Below are 20,348 nucleotides of genomic sequence, written 5' to 3'. Positions count from 1 at the left end.
ATTATCTTTAATGCAAGTAACTCAGGCAATTCCAACTCGATTACCCTATCCTGCATGTTAACAGCCTGTCTGTAAAGGTAGATGCAAGTTCTGCCATGTCTAGACTACAAACATACTGTGCCTGGCAGTCATGCCCTCCACATTGTTCCTGTTCAGGAAGTAGCGCATATGAACCAGTGTAGTCATAGCTACATGCCATTCTAGAAAATACTGAACAATAATGCAGTACTTAAGTGAAGTTTCAAACAGCTTGGTGCTACCCAGATACAGCTCCATGACTTCCGGGTTGGGAGTAGTGTATAAAGGTGCCACTGCTAGGTGTGGTAAGTACATGGTCTTGGGCAGAGGGAGAAGTTTTGTGCCACAGTAAGATGAAACCCTATAATTCCCCCCTAGTGACTGTGAGAGAACACGTCTTTCCTTCTGGGTATACACAGAGAATTGTGGGAAGGCAGCGGAGGAACAGGAGCAGTCTAGTGGTTTAGCATACATTGTCACTTCACAGTGGACAGACAGATAGACTTACTGGAAGTCTCTGAGCCTTTACCTGACATCCCAAGAAAGGTTAACCTAAGTGAAGGTGAAAGCAGCACTACATTTTGGCAAGAGGTTTGTGTTTGTGTGAAGAGAAGTGAAGTGAAGCCAAATTAAGGGCAGTAGCCAAATGACAGCCTAGGTCAATCGTGCTGTGATGACTTACCTTAACACAAAGCTCTAGTCAAGAGTGAAACAAATACATGAGGGTTAAAAACCAAAAAACAGTAAGGACACATACTGTTCTATTAGGAACTGCTAGTATATGACTGTTGCTAAACTGAGTTTGAACTTGGTTTTTACATATGCAAGTGAAAGATCAAAATTAGTTATTTCAAAAACACCCTACAGTTCTAGCACCCATTCAGCAAGATTGTCAAAAAGACCCAAACATTTAATGCCACTTACTGGGGCCATGGCATTTGATATCAACAGGGCAATCCCCCCACTTCCCTACCCCGATCATGCCTCACAACACCCCTTGTGGGATAAGAAGCATTATATCTATTAGTCACTATTTAACATATGGTAAAACTGAGGCAGGGCAGTTGAAGGGCTGATCTCGAGTCATTAAGCTAGTGGAAGCTCAATAACTGATGTCAATAAATCAAGCTTTAAGTGACACTATCAACACCAGAGAACAAATCAGGCAGAACTGATAATGGAGTCAGAATCAGAAACTCTTACTCTGACCCCACAGTCAGTATATCCTGCTAATTCCTTTGCCTTTCTTTAATGAAAATCTTTTGTGAAATATGCAGAGGCAACAGACATCTGGCTGAGAAATTATATTTGTAATAGAAATGACATAGATGCCAATTTATGCAACATCTGAAGACAATTTTTTAAAACAAGGGCCCAGATCCTTAACTTGTAACTTGTCAGAGCTTCACTGAAACCAAAAAGTCATTTCCTTTCTTGCTTGTGGGCTAACACTAAATGAATGCATCTTTGTAGTGAGATGGCATATGGCTTCAGCCTTAGTCTTTCTATGATGGAACAGTATTTAGATCAACTACTGAAGTGTGAATTAAAACCCAACCTTTCAGGTTAATCAAAAACCAAGGGGACAGCATGGCAGATCCAGGGTTTACTGTCATTAGAATCCTACTCATTTTACACATGCAAACCGTCATATTGTGGTAAATCAGTGGTATTCTTGTGCAAGGTGAACAACACATGGGTCTGCCTCAAAATCCAGCAAAATGTTTCTTAAAAAACATCTTGTCGACAGTAGGTGAGGACTTATCCCTCTTCCACTTAATTTTACTGTCGTGAAGCAACTGTGAAGCTGAACACATCTCTAAAGTGATTGCATAATTATAAAAGAAAAGATGGTTTGATTTAGCTAGTATACAGGTATAATTAGTCCATTTTATTCAGTTATTCTATGCCATTCTCAATTTTAATTCAATTTCATATAAAAAACAGAATATAACTAAACATGTGGCAGTTGTGATGAACGCATCTTACTATTGCTTTTCAGAGGAAAGACTTCTGAAAATCTGAAGACAATTTTTTAAAACAAGGGCCCAGATCCTTAACTTGTAACTTGTCAGAGCTTCACTGAAACCAAAGCTGCGATAGCAGTTTACACCTCTGGATGAATAGCTCATTCATTTGCAGCATAATTGATAATAGTCTGCCTCAAAGTTAAGAGACAACAGGGGTTACAGAGACTTCTATGCATATCTATAGCTGAAAACCAAGCTATAAGATTTCTTTGGAAGATAAATCTTTCCTCTTGTAGACTAGAGGACTCAGTGACAAAATTATGGTCCCTACCTAAGATAAGAGCAAAATAATATTGTGGATCTTGGAGAAGTATCTTGATTTAGAAGCAGTGACTACTACACTACACAAAATTTCTAAAACTGGTTTCATTTTCATTTTCTTGGACTTTTTAAAGTTAATTCTAGCCTTGAACAGTTTACAAAAGTATTTAACCCTTAAAACATGATATTCTCTAAGCATCCAAAGATCAGGATACATGCCTCTTTACATGCAGACTCTCCATAGGGCTAAAGTGTGCAAGTTTTAGACAAACAAGTTAGAGCATCTGCCTATTCGTTTCTTTTTTTAAATGAAACTTTTTCTTTGGTTTCTTGTATTTTCTCCGTTATTTTATCCTTGGTTTCCTCCATTTTCTCCGTTATTTTATCCTTGGTTTCCTCCATTTTCTCCGTTATTTTACCCTTGGTTTCCTCCATTTTCTCTGTTATTTTATCCCTAGTTTCCTCCATTTTTTCTGTTATTTTATCCTTGGTTTCCTCCATCTTTCCTGAGAGAAGCTCTTTTGTTTCTTCCATCCTGTCGTGCAGGTATCCCTTTACTGGAGGTGGTCTGGACAGGTAGCCGTACTTGCGAAGATACTTGATAGTAATGGACGTTCCTCCCAAAGTCACGATGTATCTGGCAGGAGATGCAATCTTAAAGGAAGATACCAAAAAAAATTGTATCCATATTACACATAATTGTGAGAGGGTATCGCCCAGGACATTCTCAAGTTTGCAAAAAGATTATTTTGATTAATTCAACTTAAATACATGCATCTTATCCAGGAAGGTTCCCTGAAGGGTAAGTTTTAACAAGTATTCTTTAGGTATGTGCAGACACAAAACATGTCTGCTCTTATAAACATGGTGGGGAGGAGCAGCAACAACTGTTTGTACAATTACTCGGTGGTTAAAGGTTAAGAGCTGAAATCAGTTAGAGTTCTACTCTGTTTTTCTATCTAGTCCTTAAATCATCATACAACTAGAACACATTATTTTGCTCCTGAAGTGAATGGATGTTTTGGGGGAGCTGTGCTGAAGAATTTTTCAAAGACAATACAAACTTCTAAGAAACGCAGCCCAAGCGAATGTACCCGTAGTCACTATTACACATCACCTAACAAGGATTCTACCACCTACTAGTTACTCTCTGGTTAAACCACTTTTTCTCCCTCTCAAGAACACAAGTCTTAAATGAGCCCTGCACAAGCTTTAGATGCTGGCTGTACTTCTCAGCTGCTTCCATCAGCAGCTGCCATGGTAGCTATGGCTGAGATGCTCACCCAGGCACTTCTGGCAGCTCTGCTCAGCAGCTGTGTTCCCAGGGCATGGAGTGCACTCTGGGAAGGGGCCAGCTGTTAAGTGGACTGAAGCTGGAGGCCTCGAAGTATCTTCTTGGTAGAGCAGGAATAACTCTGCTGGCAGAGTGGAAGATTCTGCTGCAGAGAAGCTTTAAGAAGTTCTTCCACACAGCTCTGTAATGTAGACTAAACCTGTCCTGTCTCATCTCTCATCCTTTGTAATCCTTTTCTTCTTCTCCCACTTAAATCTTTGTTCCCAGCTCCGTTCTCCATATAATGATATATCATCATGAAATAAAAGTGGGAGGACACGCACTAATTTCTATTTAATTGAGGGCTGATGGTTTGGCTGTTCCTAGCTATTTATAAATGCTCCCTGCATCTGTCTTACCTTAGAATAGTTTCTCATTTTGCTTAATAGCTCCTTATGGGAAAATAGTACTTAACAGAAGTTTTAAAGGGCAGGCATCTATCCAATAGATCAGTCAATGCTTTGGAATTAAACAGACAAGCCCACAGAAACAAAGCAGTCATAATGGGTCACATACAGGACAGTTACCTGTTCCCAGTAACAAAAGAAGGGCCATATCTCCAAGTGTTACTTATGCAGACATTTAAGTCTAAAATACAGATCCTTTTAATCCACTCCCAACTTTCTATAATGTAGAGGCCTCTACATTTCCATAAGGAAAGTTTCTTAGTGTCTAAATATCCACCTCTGAGCACATCTGCAACTGTCCAAGTCCTGACAGAACTGGAGTAGATAGGGCCCAGATCCAGTAAAAGACAGTGACACCTAAAAGTAGGGCATAGTGGAATTTATGGTCCTAAAACAGATTCTCAAAAGCTGTCCCCTTAGACACCTACATTTTTGCAAGTAAATTTTTCTAGGTACCCAAAGTTCTGGTGCTGCACATGTCTAAAAACTCCTTTCTTAGTTGCTGAGCTGTTCAGTCTTCAATCTCACCACCTAAATTCATTCAGAATCCACACAAGAAGCATTCCTTCATCTGAATCCCTGAGGCCCGAACCAGCAAATGCCGGAACCAGCAAATGCTTAGATCACATTTGACACCCATCTAGAAGTGCAAGTGCCACAAAAAACCATGGGCCACAGCTACTTTAATTTACAAATGCAGGAAGATGCTGTTGCTGCTCTTCCTAATCATCTACCTAGGATATGGGAGACTAGATTTCCATGTCTGCCTCAGGAGGATTCACTTCCCAAGAGATTGCCCTTATAATCATGAGGTTGTACACTGCTCGACAAAAAAAAAAATTCAGATTCACCAGACCACAGAAAGGAAGCATGACTGTCACCCAATGATTAGGGCACTCAGCTGGGGAATGGAGACCTGGGTCCAGTTCCCTGCTCCAAGGGCTCATTTAATATTTGCATTAAACAATCAAATGTGGGAAACAAAAAGATGAAACCTGTTGAAATGAACATAGTAATATTTTGTATAATGTGTTGTGTGTTCAAAGCACCATACAGCTTATGTACTTCTAAACCTAGAAAAAAAATTAAATCTGATCCTTACAGTTTGGCCAACTGGAAAATGAACTCCCTTGACACTAGTGGAAGAAGTAATGCAACTCATGATGAGACAAGGAATTAAAAGGTTCCTACAGAAGAAAACTACATCTCTAACTCCCAATCTCAAGAGCATTTCAAATAATCACTTGAACCCTGTGGGTTACTCAGGGGGTTCACACAAGTGAAAACAGGCAGCTAACTCAACAGTAAAGTGAACCATTTAGGAACGGACTGAGATACTTAAAAAGCACTACGAAGCCCTTATAAATGTGTATGTACTATGTGAATATTGCAGGCCAGATTCTTTGGGTAGATGTGATATATTTTATTAGACCAACTGAGTAGTTGGAAAAAAGTTCTTTGCAAGCTTTCAGGCACAGTCACCCTTCTTCAGGCATAGGGAGTTCAATATTTAAACATATCTAACTAGTAAGAGACAGAATTTTTACTACTTTTTAATTTAAAGAAAATTGAAAGTGTTGTTTAGCTTACCAGGCAATTTCAGAACCCTTTTGTTAATTCTGATACTTACCTTACACAAGGTATAAGCTGTTAGTACATTTCCAGTCTCAGAATTTTTCAGAAAGCTTATGATGTTTTCTGGCAGGCCAAGAGCTTCTAGGATAGGAACAACATTCATACCTCTATCAAAAAAAAAAAAAATTACAAGCAAATATAATGAAGCTCCAAAAGCTCATTAGCACTTGTAAACTGAACTGCAAATCACTGTTCCTCATCGTAACATTTAATAGTGTAGTTACATTTTAAGATTAATTTACTTTCATTTAACAAACTATTTCTTAATATAAGCAACGTAAGTTTTCTAGTGTCTTTGTTTTTGTACACAAAACAGTAATGTCTTTGCATTATTAACAGAGATGGAAGTTATAAATTATCCGTTAGGTTGAACTACTGCTTTGTCAACTTGCTGATGTCCTCAATTAGCCTGAGTTAGGTAGATATATCTGTACAAAGACAAAGGTGCACAGATACAGACTGAAAGCTCCATTTATGAGTGTGCTAAGGATCAGTTCTGCCTTGAGGGACAGAAGAAAAATTAAACCCTATGTCTGTTTCATGTTAATCCCACAAAGTGTGGATCCAGTATCTCACACTTCCCCCTTAAATACCAGCCTTAAGTGTATGACTTCTTCTGGGGGTGGGGAAGATAAAAAGTACACATTCTGTTCAGGAGACTAGAGGATCTTATGTCAGCCAATGCACCTTGCCAGTTGAGGTTGGAAGAAGTGGGTGAAGAGAGTTCATATCACCACTTTCTTCCATTTGACCACTTGTTATTTAGGACACAAAAATACTGCATATCTGGTATACTGTAGCTGGAAAATGCATTCAGTTACAAAAGGCTTGGATATGTCAATATTCAGAATTTTTTTTCAAAATATCTACCAGTAAGAGGGAGCCTAAAGCTACTGCTTTAGCCTGTAGTCATGTCCTGTAAGAAAGTGATACTCTTTTGGTCTTCCATCTTCCTCAGCTACTTTAAACATTTCAATCTTTATTTGTAATGACATCAGCATGAATAAATATGGTACTAGTTAAAAACTTAGTGAATTGCTGCTAGAGAAAAGAGAGCATTAAGTATTATGCTACAATGTAATCTACTTCGTATTAAAATCCAGGGGACATTCCTCACAAAGAATTCTTTAGAATCCCAAGGAACCTAATTAGGTTGACACTATCCTTTTTCAATTTTAGGTCATTTATTAAATAGCTTCAGACATGAATACTTTAGCCCTGTGGGATGATTATTCATGATTCAAGCTGCTTTTCACCTCAAGAGGGTGCTGTCCTTCTAGGATTACAAATTGATGCTCTGTTCCAGCTTGTTTCTAATTAAAACATTTTCAGTTGCATACAGACATCGAACAGGTTTTAATGGCTAACCAGAATGTCTGAAATAAACTAGTTAAACTGTACGCAGCTTAAAGTGCCCAGACATGGGCATCAACTTAACTTCATCCAAAGCAAAATATTTGAATAGCTCAAGACCTTTATTACTCTGGGATGGGTTATATTTAGAATGACATTTGGATCTATAGCTCTTAGAAAGGGCAATTATGCCAGCTGGTTAGAGTAACTAAAACAAACACTTGTGTTGTGATACATTCTGATGTCAAAAGGCCCAGCCGCAAACTTGTATTGTTTTGCGTCTTCTATTATTAAATATGAAACACACAGTCTAGAGATAAACTTTTACCTGGATTCACCAAAAAGTTCAGCTTAATAATAAAGGCTACCTCTTTAATCTAAAATAAGAGTCTATAGTAGATATGAACAATCGCCGTTTATTACAGTAAGCATTCTCCAAAACAAAATAAGGACTGTGGGATTTTGCAATGTTACATTAAATCTAATGTAAATAGAAAAGACTGAATAGAATGGAGGGTTATAAATTAGTTTTATCACTAGATACACCAATGCTCACTCAAGACAAAAAAAAGAGAGCAGGATGACCAGACTGGCCCACAGGTAAAATTCAAGTAAGTCTCAATGTTTAAATAAGCCAAAACAAAAGATGCCCCCCAGGCGGAGGAGATTAGAACTCAAGTGCATCAGCAGAGAACAATGAAGTATGAGCATCTGCTACCAACCAGTGCTTCCATGAAGGAAAAAGTAAAAAAATAAAAATAAAGAGGTTTTTTATTAAAAGTTTGGGTTTTTTTTATTTTAAATAAAAGCTGGTTTTGTAAACCACCACAACATACCAACAGAAACAAACCCCACTGTACTCCATCCACCAGTTTGTATGGTAGAGGTATAAAGGGGATAAAAACAATTTCCTGGAAGCCATGAGAGAAAATGACACTGCCTTTCCACATTTCTCCTAATATGCTGAAACTAGTAAAACTAGAGATGTATGTTGGTCCCAGGTACTTTCTGGATGAGGCAAGAAGAGGTATAAAAATTATACAGGGGCCTGCATCCTTCCCAAAGAAAACCTTCAAGCACAAAGGACAGAAAAAAAACCAGTCATTTTAAAATGTACAAAGAAAAATGGCCAGCCTTGCAATTCTGCAGGACAGTGCAGCTAGACAGTGCAACTCCTCTGCAAATTCTTGTTTGAAAGTCTCACAGTAAATCCCTATACCAAAGGAAAAGTGGAAAGGGGGAGAGAGAGGTTCTGGGGAAGCATGCAATCCCTATACTTTCTAATGATATGATGCAATAGTGTTGCAATTTAAACAAATTAAAAGAAGTCAGATAAATGGGGGAAGGAAGCAGATAATGATGGCAAGAAAAAACACGTACAACAACCTTCTTTTTTTCCTACCACATCTTATATTCCCTTGATTTTAGGGGTGATATCCCCTGTGGTATATACAATAGCTAAGACAAACTGAAAAGGAGTTTAGTACTTTTATTTTTACCTACAAGTTTTATAGCTTACCCCCTCCCAAAGACACAAATACTTAAGACTTCAATGAAGATTTGCCTACAGAAGGGATCAGCAACCCATGGCTTTGGGCTGGATCTGGCCTGCAGACATGGGGCATTTCAGAGGTGAGGGTGCCTTCTGCAGGTGTTTTCCACGTGCCACCATGAGGATGTATCCCGGGTCTGGGTGCTCTCCCTATGCCACCGGGGAAACAAACAGTGGCAGCAGCAGAGTCCTACATCCCATCCTCATGCCTGTCTCCAAACCAGTGCGGATCATTCTGGCCCACAACTGAAAATGGTTACCTACTGCTGCCCTATGGTAAAGAAATGTCTTTAGTTTCTTCTACCCGTACAAATGGAAAAGCAGAGCAGAAAAGAGTTAAGAAATGTGGCTGATAGAAAGAGCATATATGGGGGAACCAAGAGCAGGAGTGTTGCCCTTTGAAAATGAGGAGCAGTTTACATTCAAAGGAGGAAAGCAGGGCAGATCACTGACACATCCCTACTATTGCTGAGGGGAAGAACAAGTAACCATCTTTGCCATATTAGCACCTGCTGAAAGATACAACTGTGTGCATACTCCCTAATAGCTTGTCTTATTCTGGGATAATTACTTGATCTACACTTTGAAGGAATGTATTTGGTACACACAGATTGCAGTAAGTAAGTTGTATATATACACAAACAGTGATATGAAGTGTATTCCTTTTCATTATCAATCCTAGGCTTTGATTAAACAGACTGCTTTCTCTGCTGCAGTACATGGGGTAATTTCTGACCTGTAAAAAGAGCTCTGTTATAGAAATGCTTTTATGCCCATGAGAATGTCTCAGTTTAAAGCACTATTGACCTTCTACAAAACAGTAACTTACTGCATGGCTGCATAGTAAAAGGATCCAAACCATATGCTGTAAGTCAAGACATGCACTGGAATCACAACCTTTCCATACTGTTTTAAAATCTTCTTGAACCTCTGAACAAGACCAAGTGATTTGTCTTCTAGTGGGTCAGCTTCTAAAGAACTTGGTTCTGCAGCACCTCCCTTATGTGCATCCCTGGATGGATTCAAAGGACTTTCTTCCTTTAATTCTTTGTGGCGAGCATCTTCTGGTTGGGATGAGAACATACGCAATGGCTTACTTTTGTTTAAAATAAAGAGTGCAGCAGATGCATGTAGACACTGTTTTCGAAGGCATCTAGTCCAAGGCAAAACTGGTTTTCCTTTTAAGCACTGGTATATATTGGTGCGATGTAGTACCCAACATGTCCTGTGCACTGGCTGGAACATGGTCTGGATTAAATTCCTTGGAATTTTGATGAAGGGTGATAGCTGGCTACAATTCCTAGGGAAAGTACACAAGAAAATGAATTTTTACTTAAGAATGTCTGTAACTCTTGCATTTCCAAAGATTTTTAATTTATCTCATGCATACAGAAATAGAAAAAAAAATCTCATTATACTAAAATAGTTAGTGACTTAATTGCTAGGGTTAAATCACTTTAGTCCTTGCACGTTTAACATTTCTGAAACAAATCTGTCATTGAAGTTCCTTTTCCTAACAGTAAATATGGTAATTCTACTGCTTTACAAGGTGACCATTAAACAGGAAATAGCAAATGACAGTCATTCTTATATTTGACACTTTTACTCTGTTTAAACATAGAGAAATTTAGTGGGATTGAGCCAAGGTTCCTGGGGGCCATCCTTTTTGACAAGCATGCCACAAGGTAAGCCTGACAACCTCCCTAAGTGCCACTCTGGTCCCCTTGTGCACATCCAGACGTGCATGGACATTTGGTTTCCTGGGGACAAGTAGCAGCAGTGCACCTTGCATCACAGCTACTTGTTTCCGGGGAATGCTCATGCCATGTGCGCTTTGATGTGCAAGTTGCTCTGGGGGCAGTAGGGAAAGCTGAGGCCAGCACTGGGCTGCCCCCAGCAGCCTTACCTGGGGTCCTGGGGGCTTCCGCCACAGTGATACTGTCATGGATCCAGGTGACCCGGCTCTGCTTTTCAGCATGCGCTGGTCAAGCATGCATTGCTCCGGTTTTTGTGCGTTTTTTTTTGACCCGTGGATATCAAGGAGTCAAAAAACTCTGCAGGACCGCTCCCCGGCACAGCGTATGCTTGGCCAGTGAGCCCTTGCAGCACAGAGAACACAGGACTGTGCAGTATGTGGCACCGCAACACATTTGCGGCCCTACATAACTGCATGGCCGTGCATGTCTGGATGCGCCCCTTGCGTCCAATCTTTTGCTGTACTTTCGGCTCCCTGCCTGATCTGTTGCTCTGCTCTCTGCTCCTTGCCTTATCTGTTGGTATGTTTCCTGCTCCCTCCTTGATCTGCTGCATGCCACAAACAAATACTTGTAGCACGCATTATGGGTTGCCCACCCCGGTTACTGGGAAGCTCCTGAAGACTGTTTGAATACATGAAGCAATTAAACCATATTCTGCTGTCAATACTGTATTTGGCCAAATTCAAGATAACTTAGAAATTAAATTAAAAAAAAATAAATTTAATAGACTCGATACATGGAAAATTATAAAATGTGTTATAATTTTCCAGTATAGAATCTGATCAGTGGAAGGTTGTTTTAAATTCATCCCCCCCCCACACTGCAGTAGCAGGTAAAGCAGTGGCAGGGATGAGGGATCAGACCCCTTTCTCCTAGACCTTTCATGCCTGCCCCCATACCCATCGCACTCCCATGCAGCCTGCCTCCTGCTCCTTGATGGGGCTGCAGGGACTGCAGCTGAAGGTAAGAGGGATAGGTAACAGCTGGGGAGGGGGCAGACTAAACAGTCCCCTCCATGCTTCCCTTGAGCCACACATGCCGGTGTCCTCTGTTTCTCCCCACTGCTCCCCCCCATATTGTCCCCAGTGTTCCCCCTGCCTGCCAAATAAGCCATCCCCACTTGGGGCAGGCAACAGCTCAGCTCCAGCTTCAGCCCCTAATACCTGTCCCAGGCTGGTACTTAAATCCAAGATGAGGCTTTTTTCCCCCCATGCTGACTGGGGGGGAAAGAACCTTCTCTTGGATTCAATATGGTATATTCTTTGATTCTGTATAATTTTTAACAGTCTGCATTTACAGAGTTATATTACTTTGCATGCTAGTAAGAATTATCCTTAGGCTTTTTTGGAAAACAGCAATGAAGCCTTATCAGTACCAGCCCTAACCACAGAACTCTGCTCTTGCATCTGTTCCCTGAAGCTTGCTAATACTATTGTTAATACTCTAAATAAGAATTAGCAAAAAACCAATCACGGCAATCAGAACTTGCATCTCAGACCTATCCTAATGGACATTATTTTTAAATAAAACTTAATTTTAAAATGCTTACTGAATATTTCTCTAAGTTCAAGAGAACTGTCTTCCTCCACATGACAGAGAGTAGACAATTTCAACAGGCATATGTAGATGACAAAGTCAGGCTACTCATAAAAATGGCAAGTTTTAGCATAGCACCTTAATTTAAAAGGTTTTCTTTCATTTACACAGCAGTAACAGGTTATAGCCCAGCTGACTTAGTGCTTGTGTGTAGTATGTGTGGAAATGCTGGTGAAGTCCATGCTGTTACATTATGTCATACCATTCAAATCTCTTTAATACCATTTAGAATTTTAAAACCTACAGGCATTCTAAATCCATGCAAGTCAGTCATATCCAATTATACACCCACGTTTCCTCAATTTGTCTTTTTTCTTAATACAGCTTTAGCTCAGACAGAAACTCAACGTTTTCTCATTTGCTATTAGAAAGAGACAGAAACCTCATCAAGTAAAACGCAAGTTTCCGGAAAATACAAAAAAGAAACCCCACATACCCTCTGATAGTTGCAGAATTGCAATATAGAAAGAGCTTGAAACTATTTTTTTCTTGCTTGTTTTATAACTTAGAAATACAGATCACATGTTCACTGAAGACTGTTGAATAATAAAGAAACAGGAAGGCACGTTATGAGACACTGAAGAAAAATCAACTTTAAGACAGGAAAGAATTACCAGGCAAGATCTATCATTATAAATCCCCCAAGTGGACACTGTATTTTCCAAAACAAAATGGATTAATTAAATACAGGTTAACAATGTTCCAAGCAGCATGACTACACCAAAAACCATGTACATAGGAATACATTCTGCTACCTGTTCTTTCAATGTTTTTATTCTTAATTTTTTAGATAGTTATTTTGGTATAACTGCACTGAAAGGGTGTGTCTACATTGCTGTCTACAACACTTTAAACTTTCCCATGTGCATAGTACTGCCTGCACAGCACTGAGCTTTCTCAGTATTAGCATAACCATTCTGGACTGGTATCCCAAATACCAATTAACAATGGTCTTCCACTAGGCTCAGTGCATTACAACTCACTGCGATAGAGTGTGAGATATCTACCAGAACCTGTTGGAATTCTAGGCCTTTATGTCAAAACACCCGCAATTCATTTGATGGTACTTATATATAGCTACAGTAGTCAGTGCCATCTCCAAAACACTTTCAAAACAATTTCATGTACCACAGAAGAAACACTGCTGAGTACCACATTCCTGACCACTATTCATATATAATGCTAGCAGGATTGCAAACTGGCAAACCTGCACGCTGGCAGCCTTGCAGGAGACTGAAGAACATCACCATACAACTGTAGTTTTACCCTACCTTTGAGAAAAACTTGGAAGGTATATACAGTATAACCTCATGAATCTGGCATGCTCAGGACGGAGTACCTGCCAGAAATGTGAAAATTCCAGATTTGTGAAACTGGAATGGCGGCTGGTCCTGGAACAGCAGGGAAGAAGAGGTGGGGGGCGGTGCCCAAGCAGCGGCTGCACATGGACCAGCAGCATGGGGTGGTGGATGGCAGCGGCAGCCACTGCATGCAAGCTTCCCCGCCCCCGTTGCTCCGGAGCCACCCGCCGCTACTCCCCGATGGAGTGTAGTTTTAAAAAGTGCTGCATTTTCAATAATTCTGGATTTCTGAGATTATACTGTATCAACTTCTTCTGAACTGGTTATAAATAAGAGCACTGCTAATGAAAACTAACTGATGGGACAGGACAGTACTACAGCGCTAATATATCTATTCTAGTATAGCTGCAGCTTCAGGATATGGAAAGCCACCTCCTTAGAAATCTGTGCTAAGCTCACTACAGAGCTGAAATGACAAAATACCAGCACCCTCAACCAAACAGAGGCCTCATGCCTCGTCACCTGGGAGCTCCTCCCTTCCAGTGGCTACCAGTCACTGGCTAACTAGTTTCATTTTGGTGAACAGGTTTTCAAAACTGTTGGTCACGGGAGGTGAAACACTGTTATTGTGGGTATGTGGCTGCCCTGGGTCAAAAAACTTTGCAATACCTAGGTGGCTATAACTGACTCCGAATAGTTTATAGTCTGAGGATGTAAAAGAGCCAAAAATGGGACGCATGGGCTAATTAGGTCTCTTTCCCGCCCCCGCCCTTTCCCCCTGCAGGTTCTGGAGTTTCCTCATGATGAGGAAAGTCCTATCTGACCACCAGTAGGTTCACTAAGCCTGGGATTGAGCAGCACAGATGACAACAGGATTTTTTAAAATGTATCCACATCAGAGGGAACGAAAATGGGATATTGCTTACCCATACCACTACAGGCATGAACGATATGGCTCCAGCTGCTATTTTGTGAGAATCAACTTACTGTCTGCTTCTCTGGCTTATGAAGGACAGAACTGCATATATTTAAGTAACTGCAGAATGTCTACGGAGCACGCAGTTGGAGGAACAAAAGGGGAGATCGAAGGTGTTTCAATACAAAGCTGGAGGCTTCAGGGAACTGTCTTGTATTATAGATGCTTTATTTTACATACGTGAGAAAACAAGCTAGATGCCTCTCGAAGCATTAAACAGTCAGAGAAATATCCAGTATTAAATGTCACCACAGACTGAGAGCCAGGATCAAGATAACATGGTGCTTTCACTTTGACAGCAAGGTGGAGGGGAAAAAAATTGTAATGTTATAAAGTCAATGAATATGACACAGCACACTCTTTCTGAAACACAAAGGCTACTAGGGAGAGCTGTGCCTAATGAAATTTTGCATGAGGATAACTATTTTTTTTTTTTTTTTTTACTAATTTAATATATAACACATCACAGTACAGAATTTTCCAAAACAGAGTCAATATATTTCTGTAGAGGAAACATAAAAATGTGTTGGTGGGAATATAGTGGCTCTTCTGACAGGGGTGGAGTTGCATGGGAACTATTCTTTGAAGTTGGGATTAGCAGAAGAGAGCTCTCAATATCTGACGTTCTCAAAACAGGCAGGACCTGTTAACCTAAGGCAGGGCTGTTAACCACCTGGCCTCTGGGGCTTCTGGCTGGGGCTGTCAGTAGCAAAGGCATTAACACCACTGTTCTTCAACCCCTGCTAGCAACAAAGGAGTTAAATGCAGCAATCATAGCCACTGGACTGGCAGTCAGCACCCAAGGCATGAATGCCACTACTGAATTTAGCCTTTTCAGTTGCTGTTGATGACTAAACTCTGCGGCAGTTGGTGAGGAACACTGTATGGAGCTGTTAACTCTCTGGATGCTGGAAGTGCTGACATGGCAGCTCGATCCAAAAGTGGGTTATCTAGCCTGCGAGAAGCCCTGTGGTCCAGATCCAGCTCACCAGCTCATTTGAGTGTGACAAACTTGGCCTACAGTATTGCTATGCAAAACTGTGGTTCACTAAGATTCTCCAAGGCAAACCCGTCTGCAGCTGCATGACATCCATTTCTCTCCCCAGTTAGCTGGACAGCTTCTTAGCAAGTTTCCTGTCTTCGTCTCTCGTTTTTGTTGTACAGCACAATTCCGTTGTACAAGTTGCCAACTCGCAGTGTTTAAAATATAGATGTTTCTACTAGTTCAGCGGTTCCCAAACTCTGACAGATTGCACACTACCAATTTAAACGATACAGCCTTAAGTACCAGCAGCAAATTTTTGTCATTAGAGGTGCACCAATACATTGGTCCAATATCAGATTGGCACTGATATTAAGAAAACTGACTATATTGGAAACTGGCCTGATGTGGCCAACAACTTGGCTGATAAATGCCTGTGCACGAGCGCAGTCACAGCGCAACATGCGGGCAGTGAGAAGAGCTGTATGCAGCTGGTAAGTCTGTTATGGTGGAAGGGCAAGGGGGAGGGAAGAATCATGGGGGGGCAGATCAGTGCCTCCAGCAGTGAGGGAGGGAGTAGGGCCAAGGCAGGCACTGCCCAGGCAGGGTGGATTGCAGGACGGAGCCACGGCTTGTTCAAAGGGTGTGTGTGGGGGGATGTCTTCCGCTGCTATGACCAGGGGGGGAGTGTGCCCCTGGATCTGCATGGGGGTGGGCAGGGTGGACTACAGCTGTGGGCTGGGGCTGCACTAGGCTCTTCCTGATGGCGGGGGCTGGGCTGCTGTGCTGTGCTTAAGGTGCTCAGCAGTCGTGGCACCGGAAAGGGGGCTATGGCAAAATCTGCGGTGGCTGCAGCCCTTCTGTAGCCCCACTCCCAGTGTTGCTGCTGCCTGCCCTGAGTACAGCACAGGCCAGCCCCCCCCCCTCCACCAGGAAGAGCCCGCCGCAGCCCCCAGCCCTGAGCTGGGGCAGCACTAGAGGTGAGAAGCCTCTGTCTGTTAGAGGTTTTGCTTCCCGCCTGCGAGACTGGGAATTCAGGTAAGGGCCCCACCAGGCCAGAGCCAGGGAGGAAAGGCTCTGTGGCAGTATGGGGAACCTTTCGTTATGGGTCTCTACCAGGCTGGCCCTGCACACTGCCACCATGTGTGGCTAGGGACTTGTGGCTATGGGGCCAGGCTGGGCTGGCCCTGCACCATGCACAGCAAGGGAGCTGCACACTATGGGGCTGGGTGAGGCTAGCCCCACTTGCTGCCAACACATGCAGATCCAGGGACTGGCACACTCTGGGGCCTCTGAGGACTCCTGCTCCCACACACACCTATACCCTCCCACCCCGTTCTCCCCCTACCATAACCCCCACACACTACACCCTCCCACTAGGAGGGTGGTAAAGCACTGGAACAGGTTACTTAGAGAGGTGATGGAATCTTCATCCTTGGAGATTTTTAAGACCAGCTTGACAAAGCCCTGGCTGCAATGATTTAGTTTGGACTACTGCTTTGAGCAAGAGACTGGACTAGATGACCTCCTGAGGTCCCTTCCTTCCAATCCTAATTTTTTGTGATTTTACTTGATATACCATGACAGAATATATACCAGGATTCTGTGGTGGCCTTAACCCATTAATTACAATATAAGAGACTTCTTAATGTAAATCCATGAGCATTTACCATTCCCAAGACGTCCTTCCATGAAAACAGGATGAAAACCTTGGTATTTCTAACATAAAACATGATTTTATTTGATAACCTTACGTAAACTTATTTTACACAAAAATAAATATGATCTGTAAAAGATTTATGCAAGTACTTCTGTTTGCATGCAGTCTATGATATGGTCCCAGAATGTTCCTTTGAAAGTACCCAATGATGTACCGTGAAAGTGTTCATTACATACTACACTTCTACTAAATGCAATACTTTTAATACTTTAAATGCAATGTAAAGTATGGTATCCATAAATAAACAAGTTGTTTTCATAATTTAAATGACTCCCTTTCTGCTGCTTATTGACAAAGAAATAACAATATACCACCCCCAACATAAAACAGGTACTGAGTTCTTGTCAATATAAAAGTGGAAAGAGTAATTACCATTTTTCTTTTCTTTTTGCATGCAGTACATCCCTGCCTATAGAACACACCTGGTTTTAGAAGAACAGCTTGAAGGGAGAGAAAAAAAGCTCATCTTTTATGGTAAAAGAGTAACGGCAGCTAGGGAGCTGAGCCTGCTATAAGCCCTGTATACCAGATGGGGCTCATCGTGTGTTGGCTCTGGGGCTACATGCCAAGTTTAACCAACCCTGTGTGCTGGGCCTGGGACAGGGATGGGCAATTATTTCGGTTGGAGGGCCACTTAATGAGTCTTGGTGAGCTGGTGAGGGCAGCAACAGTAGGCCCACCTCTTGACAGGTGCCTTGTCCTCTGGTTGCCATCTTGGAACCAGAAGTCCCACCTCCTAACCCCTGACCTTTGCCACCAGAAGGTCCCCCCCATCTCCAAGTACTTCTTGGGGGGTGGGGTGGTGTTATCTTGGAACTGGAAAAAAACTCAACCATATACTAAAAGTCAAACATCTACTATAACATGTTTTAATTTTATTTCAAAAAATAATTTTGTCCTGATTTAGACAAGAGTATATAGAAGCAATTGCATAACAGCTCAAATATAAAGTCTCACTCGTGTACAGGACTGTCCCTTGGGGGGGGGGGGAATCAGGGTGACCGTCCTGTGGCCCGCACTTTGGGGGACCCCACGGAGCTGGGTGGAGTGGTGGTTCTGCATCCAGCCACTCGCTACCCCTCCCCCCCGCTGCCAATGGCAGTGGCAGCTTCTTCGGGTCTGGGGCCCATGGGATCGGAGCAGGGGCCTCACACGGGCTGATTTGCCCCAGGGCCCGCACCCTACTTGGGTCAGCTCTGCTCTTGTATATTGTGTAGGTGGTGGTTGGGGGGTGGGTGTGTGTATATGGTGAGGTGGGCATGTGGAGTTCGTGAGGGGGTCTGGGCATATGTGTGAAGTTTGTGAGGAGGTATCATTGGGTGAGGGAGAGTATAGGGTATGTTGGGGGGTGTGGGTATGGGGAGTGTGGGTGGTTTGTGGGGTGAGGGCCCCCCCACATCCCATCCCCATGGTGCACAGCTCCTGCTGCCGGTGGCAGCAGCAGCAGGCTCTCAGGGTGTTCTTGACTCACACAGGCACAGTCACTTTGTGGTGCATCTCCAGCCAGGTCCACGACCTGCACGTGGTGGCAAGGTGAATCTCTTTGAGAATTCATGGTGCTCAGGAAAGGTCCCAAAAGACAGAGAGAACAAATGTTGCCACCCATCTTCAAAAAGAGAAGAGAGAGGACCCAGGGAACTACAGGCCGATCAGCCTGACCTCAATCCCAGGAAAAACTCTTGAAAAATTTCTCAAGGAGTCCTAATGTGATAAGCTAGTAGAAGGCAAAATTCTGAATGGCAGCCAGCATGGTTTTGTTGCGAGTAGGTCATGTCTGACTAACCTCATCTTCTATGACCAGGTTACTCACCACCTGGATAAGGGACATGAGGTCAATGTCATTTACTTGGGCTTCAGGAAGGCCTTTGACTTGGTGTCCCATGAGGTTCTCAAGGTAAAACTAGGGGATTATGGGCTCAACGATTCAATGGTCAGATGGGTGGGAAATGGGCTCTGGAGTCAGACCCAGAGACTACTATTAGATGGATCTGTGTCGACCTGGAGGAAGGTAGCCAGTGGGGTCCCTCAGGATTTGGTACTTGGACCAGTGCTTTTCAACATCTACATCCATGATGGTGAAAAGCACACTGGCAAAGTTCGCAGATGACACTAAGTGCTGGGGAAGTGCAGTCACACATCAGGGTAGACTGACTATCCAGGTAGATATAAACAGATTACTTAGATGGGCAGATGAGAACCAGATGTTGTTCAGCACAGAGAAGTGTAAAGTGCTCCACCTGGGAAGGAAAAGTCTGCAACAAACTTACAGGCTTGGTGGTGCTACGCTAGCTAGCACCATGTCTGAAAAGGACCTGAAATCATAATTGACCATAACGTGGGACTTGGGGGCCATAATTGACCATAAAATGAATATGAGCCACCAGGGTGATGCTACAGTTAGCAGAGCAAACAGTATGCTGGCATGCATCAACGGATGCATCCCAAGCAAAACTAAAGAAGTTATTCTTCCGCTCTACTCAGCATTGGTGAGGCCACAGCTGGAGTACTGCATCCAGTTCTGGGTGCTACGCTTCAAGAAGGATGTGGGGAAGCTTGAGAGAGTCCAGAGAAGAACCATTCATGATTAGATGCCTAAAGAACAAGCCACACAAGGAAAGGCTGACAGATATGGGACTGTTCCAACCAGAATGGAGAAGACTTCAGGGGGATTTGGTGGTAGCTTACAAATATCAGGGAAGAGCATCTGGGGTTAGGTGAACAACTGTTCATCAAAGCACACCAAGGGAAAAGCAGGAGCAACAGTCATAAACTCCTAGAAGGTTTCAGACTTGATACAAGGAAAAATTTCTTCACGGTTCATGTGACCAGACTCTGGAATAGACTCGCAGCAGGGGTGGTGCAGGCACCTAGCCTGGAGATCTTCAAAAGGAGACTGGACACACACCTTTCCAGGCTTATGTGACACCAGCAATCTTTCCTGCCCAGAGCACGGAGGCAGGACCTGAGGATCTCACGAGGTCCCTTCCAGCCCTAAATGTCTGCGAATCTGTGAGCCAGGCCAGCCCACCTGTATTATGCAGGGCTCACATGCAGCTCCTAGGACTTGCATGTCCCTGGGGGGAAGCCCCATGCAACAGGAATAGCTGCTTTCCCTGTTCCCTGCTGCCATGTGCAGCTCCTGAAGAAGGCAGGTGGCTCCACTGCACAATATAGGTGGCTTCCCCCCAGTGGTGAGTGAGTCCCAAGAGCTGCATGTGAGCCCTGCACAATATAGGTGGGCTGGCCTGGCTCTGCTCCTTGCTGCCACGTGCAGCTCCTGGAACTGGCTGGAGCTGTGCACTGCTGAGTGGCTGTGCCTGAGTGGGCCCTGTGACCAGTGGGGTCCCTCAAGGCTCTGTTCAGCATCTTCATTAATGATGAGGACATTGGAGTCAGGAGTGGACACCAAACTTTGGGGCAAAGCATC

At 42.9% G+C, this 20,348-nt stretch overlaps 1 protein-coding gene across 5 annotated transcripts in view; it reads right to left on the bottom strand.

Annotated features, from left to right (window-relative positions):
* Positions 1–1,611: 1,611 nt before the first annotated feature.
* The window catches only part of FAM210A (family with sequence similarity 210 member A), a 35,099-nt gene continuing 16,362 nt past the window's right edge, over positions 1,612–20,348 (bottom strand). For 2 of the 5 annotated variants that reach the window (XM_019545472.1, XM_019545497.1), the window contains exons 2-4: positions 9,419–9,889; positions 5,680–5,791; positions 1,612–2,963 (exon numbers count right to left, since the gene is read on the bottom strand). In XM_019545472.1, the coding sequence (XP_019401017.1) occupies positions 2,598–2,963; positions 5,680–5,791; positions 9,419–9,834 (894 nt within the window). In that variant the 5' untranslated portion in view covers positions 9,835–9,889 and the 3' untranslated portion in view covers positions 1,612–2,597. Of the gene's footprint in view, positions 2,964–5,679; positions 5,792–9,418; positions 9,890–12,186; positions 12,219–12,378; positions 12,479–18,886; positions 18,894–20,348 lie in introns of those variants that run through there. The other 3 variants (XM_019545482.1, XM_019545489.1, XM_019545462.1) reach the window with 3 other exon arrangements.

This window comes from Crocodylus porosus, unplaced genomic scaffold, assembly GCF_001723895.1.
Source record: "Crocodylus porosus isolate Cpor-Errol unplaced genomic scaffold, CroPor_comp1, whole genome shotgun sequence".
NCBI classification, from domain to species: Eukaryota; Metazoa; Chordata; order Crocodylia; family Crocodylidae; genus Crocodylus; species Crocodylus porosus.
The sequence above is the reverse complement of the archived record's forward strand: the minus strand, read 5'-3'. Positions and strand labels throughout refer to the sequence as shown.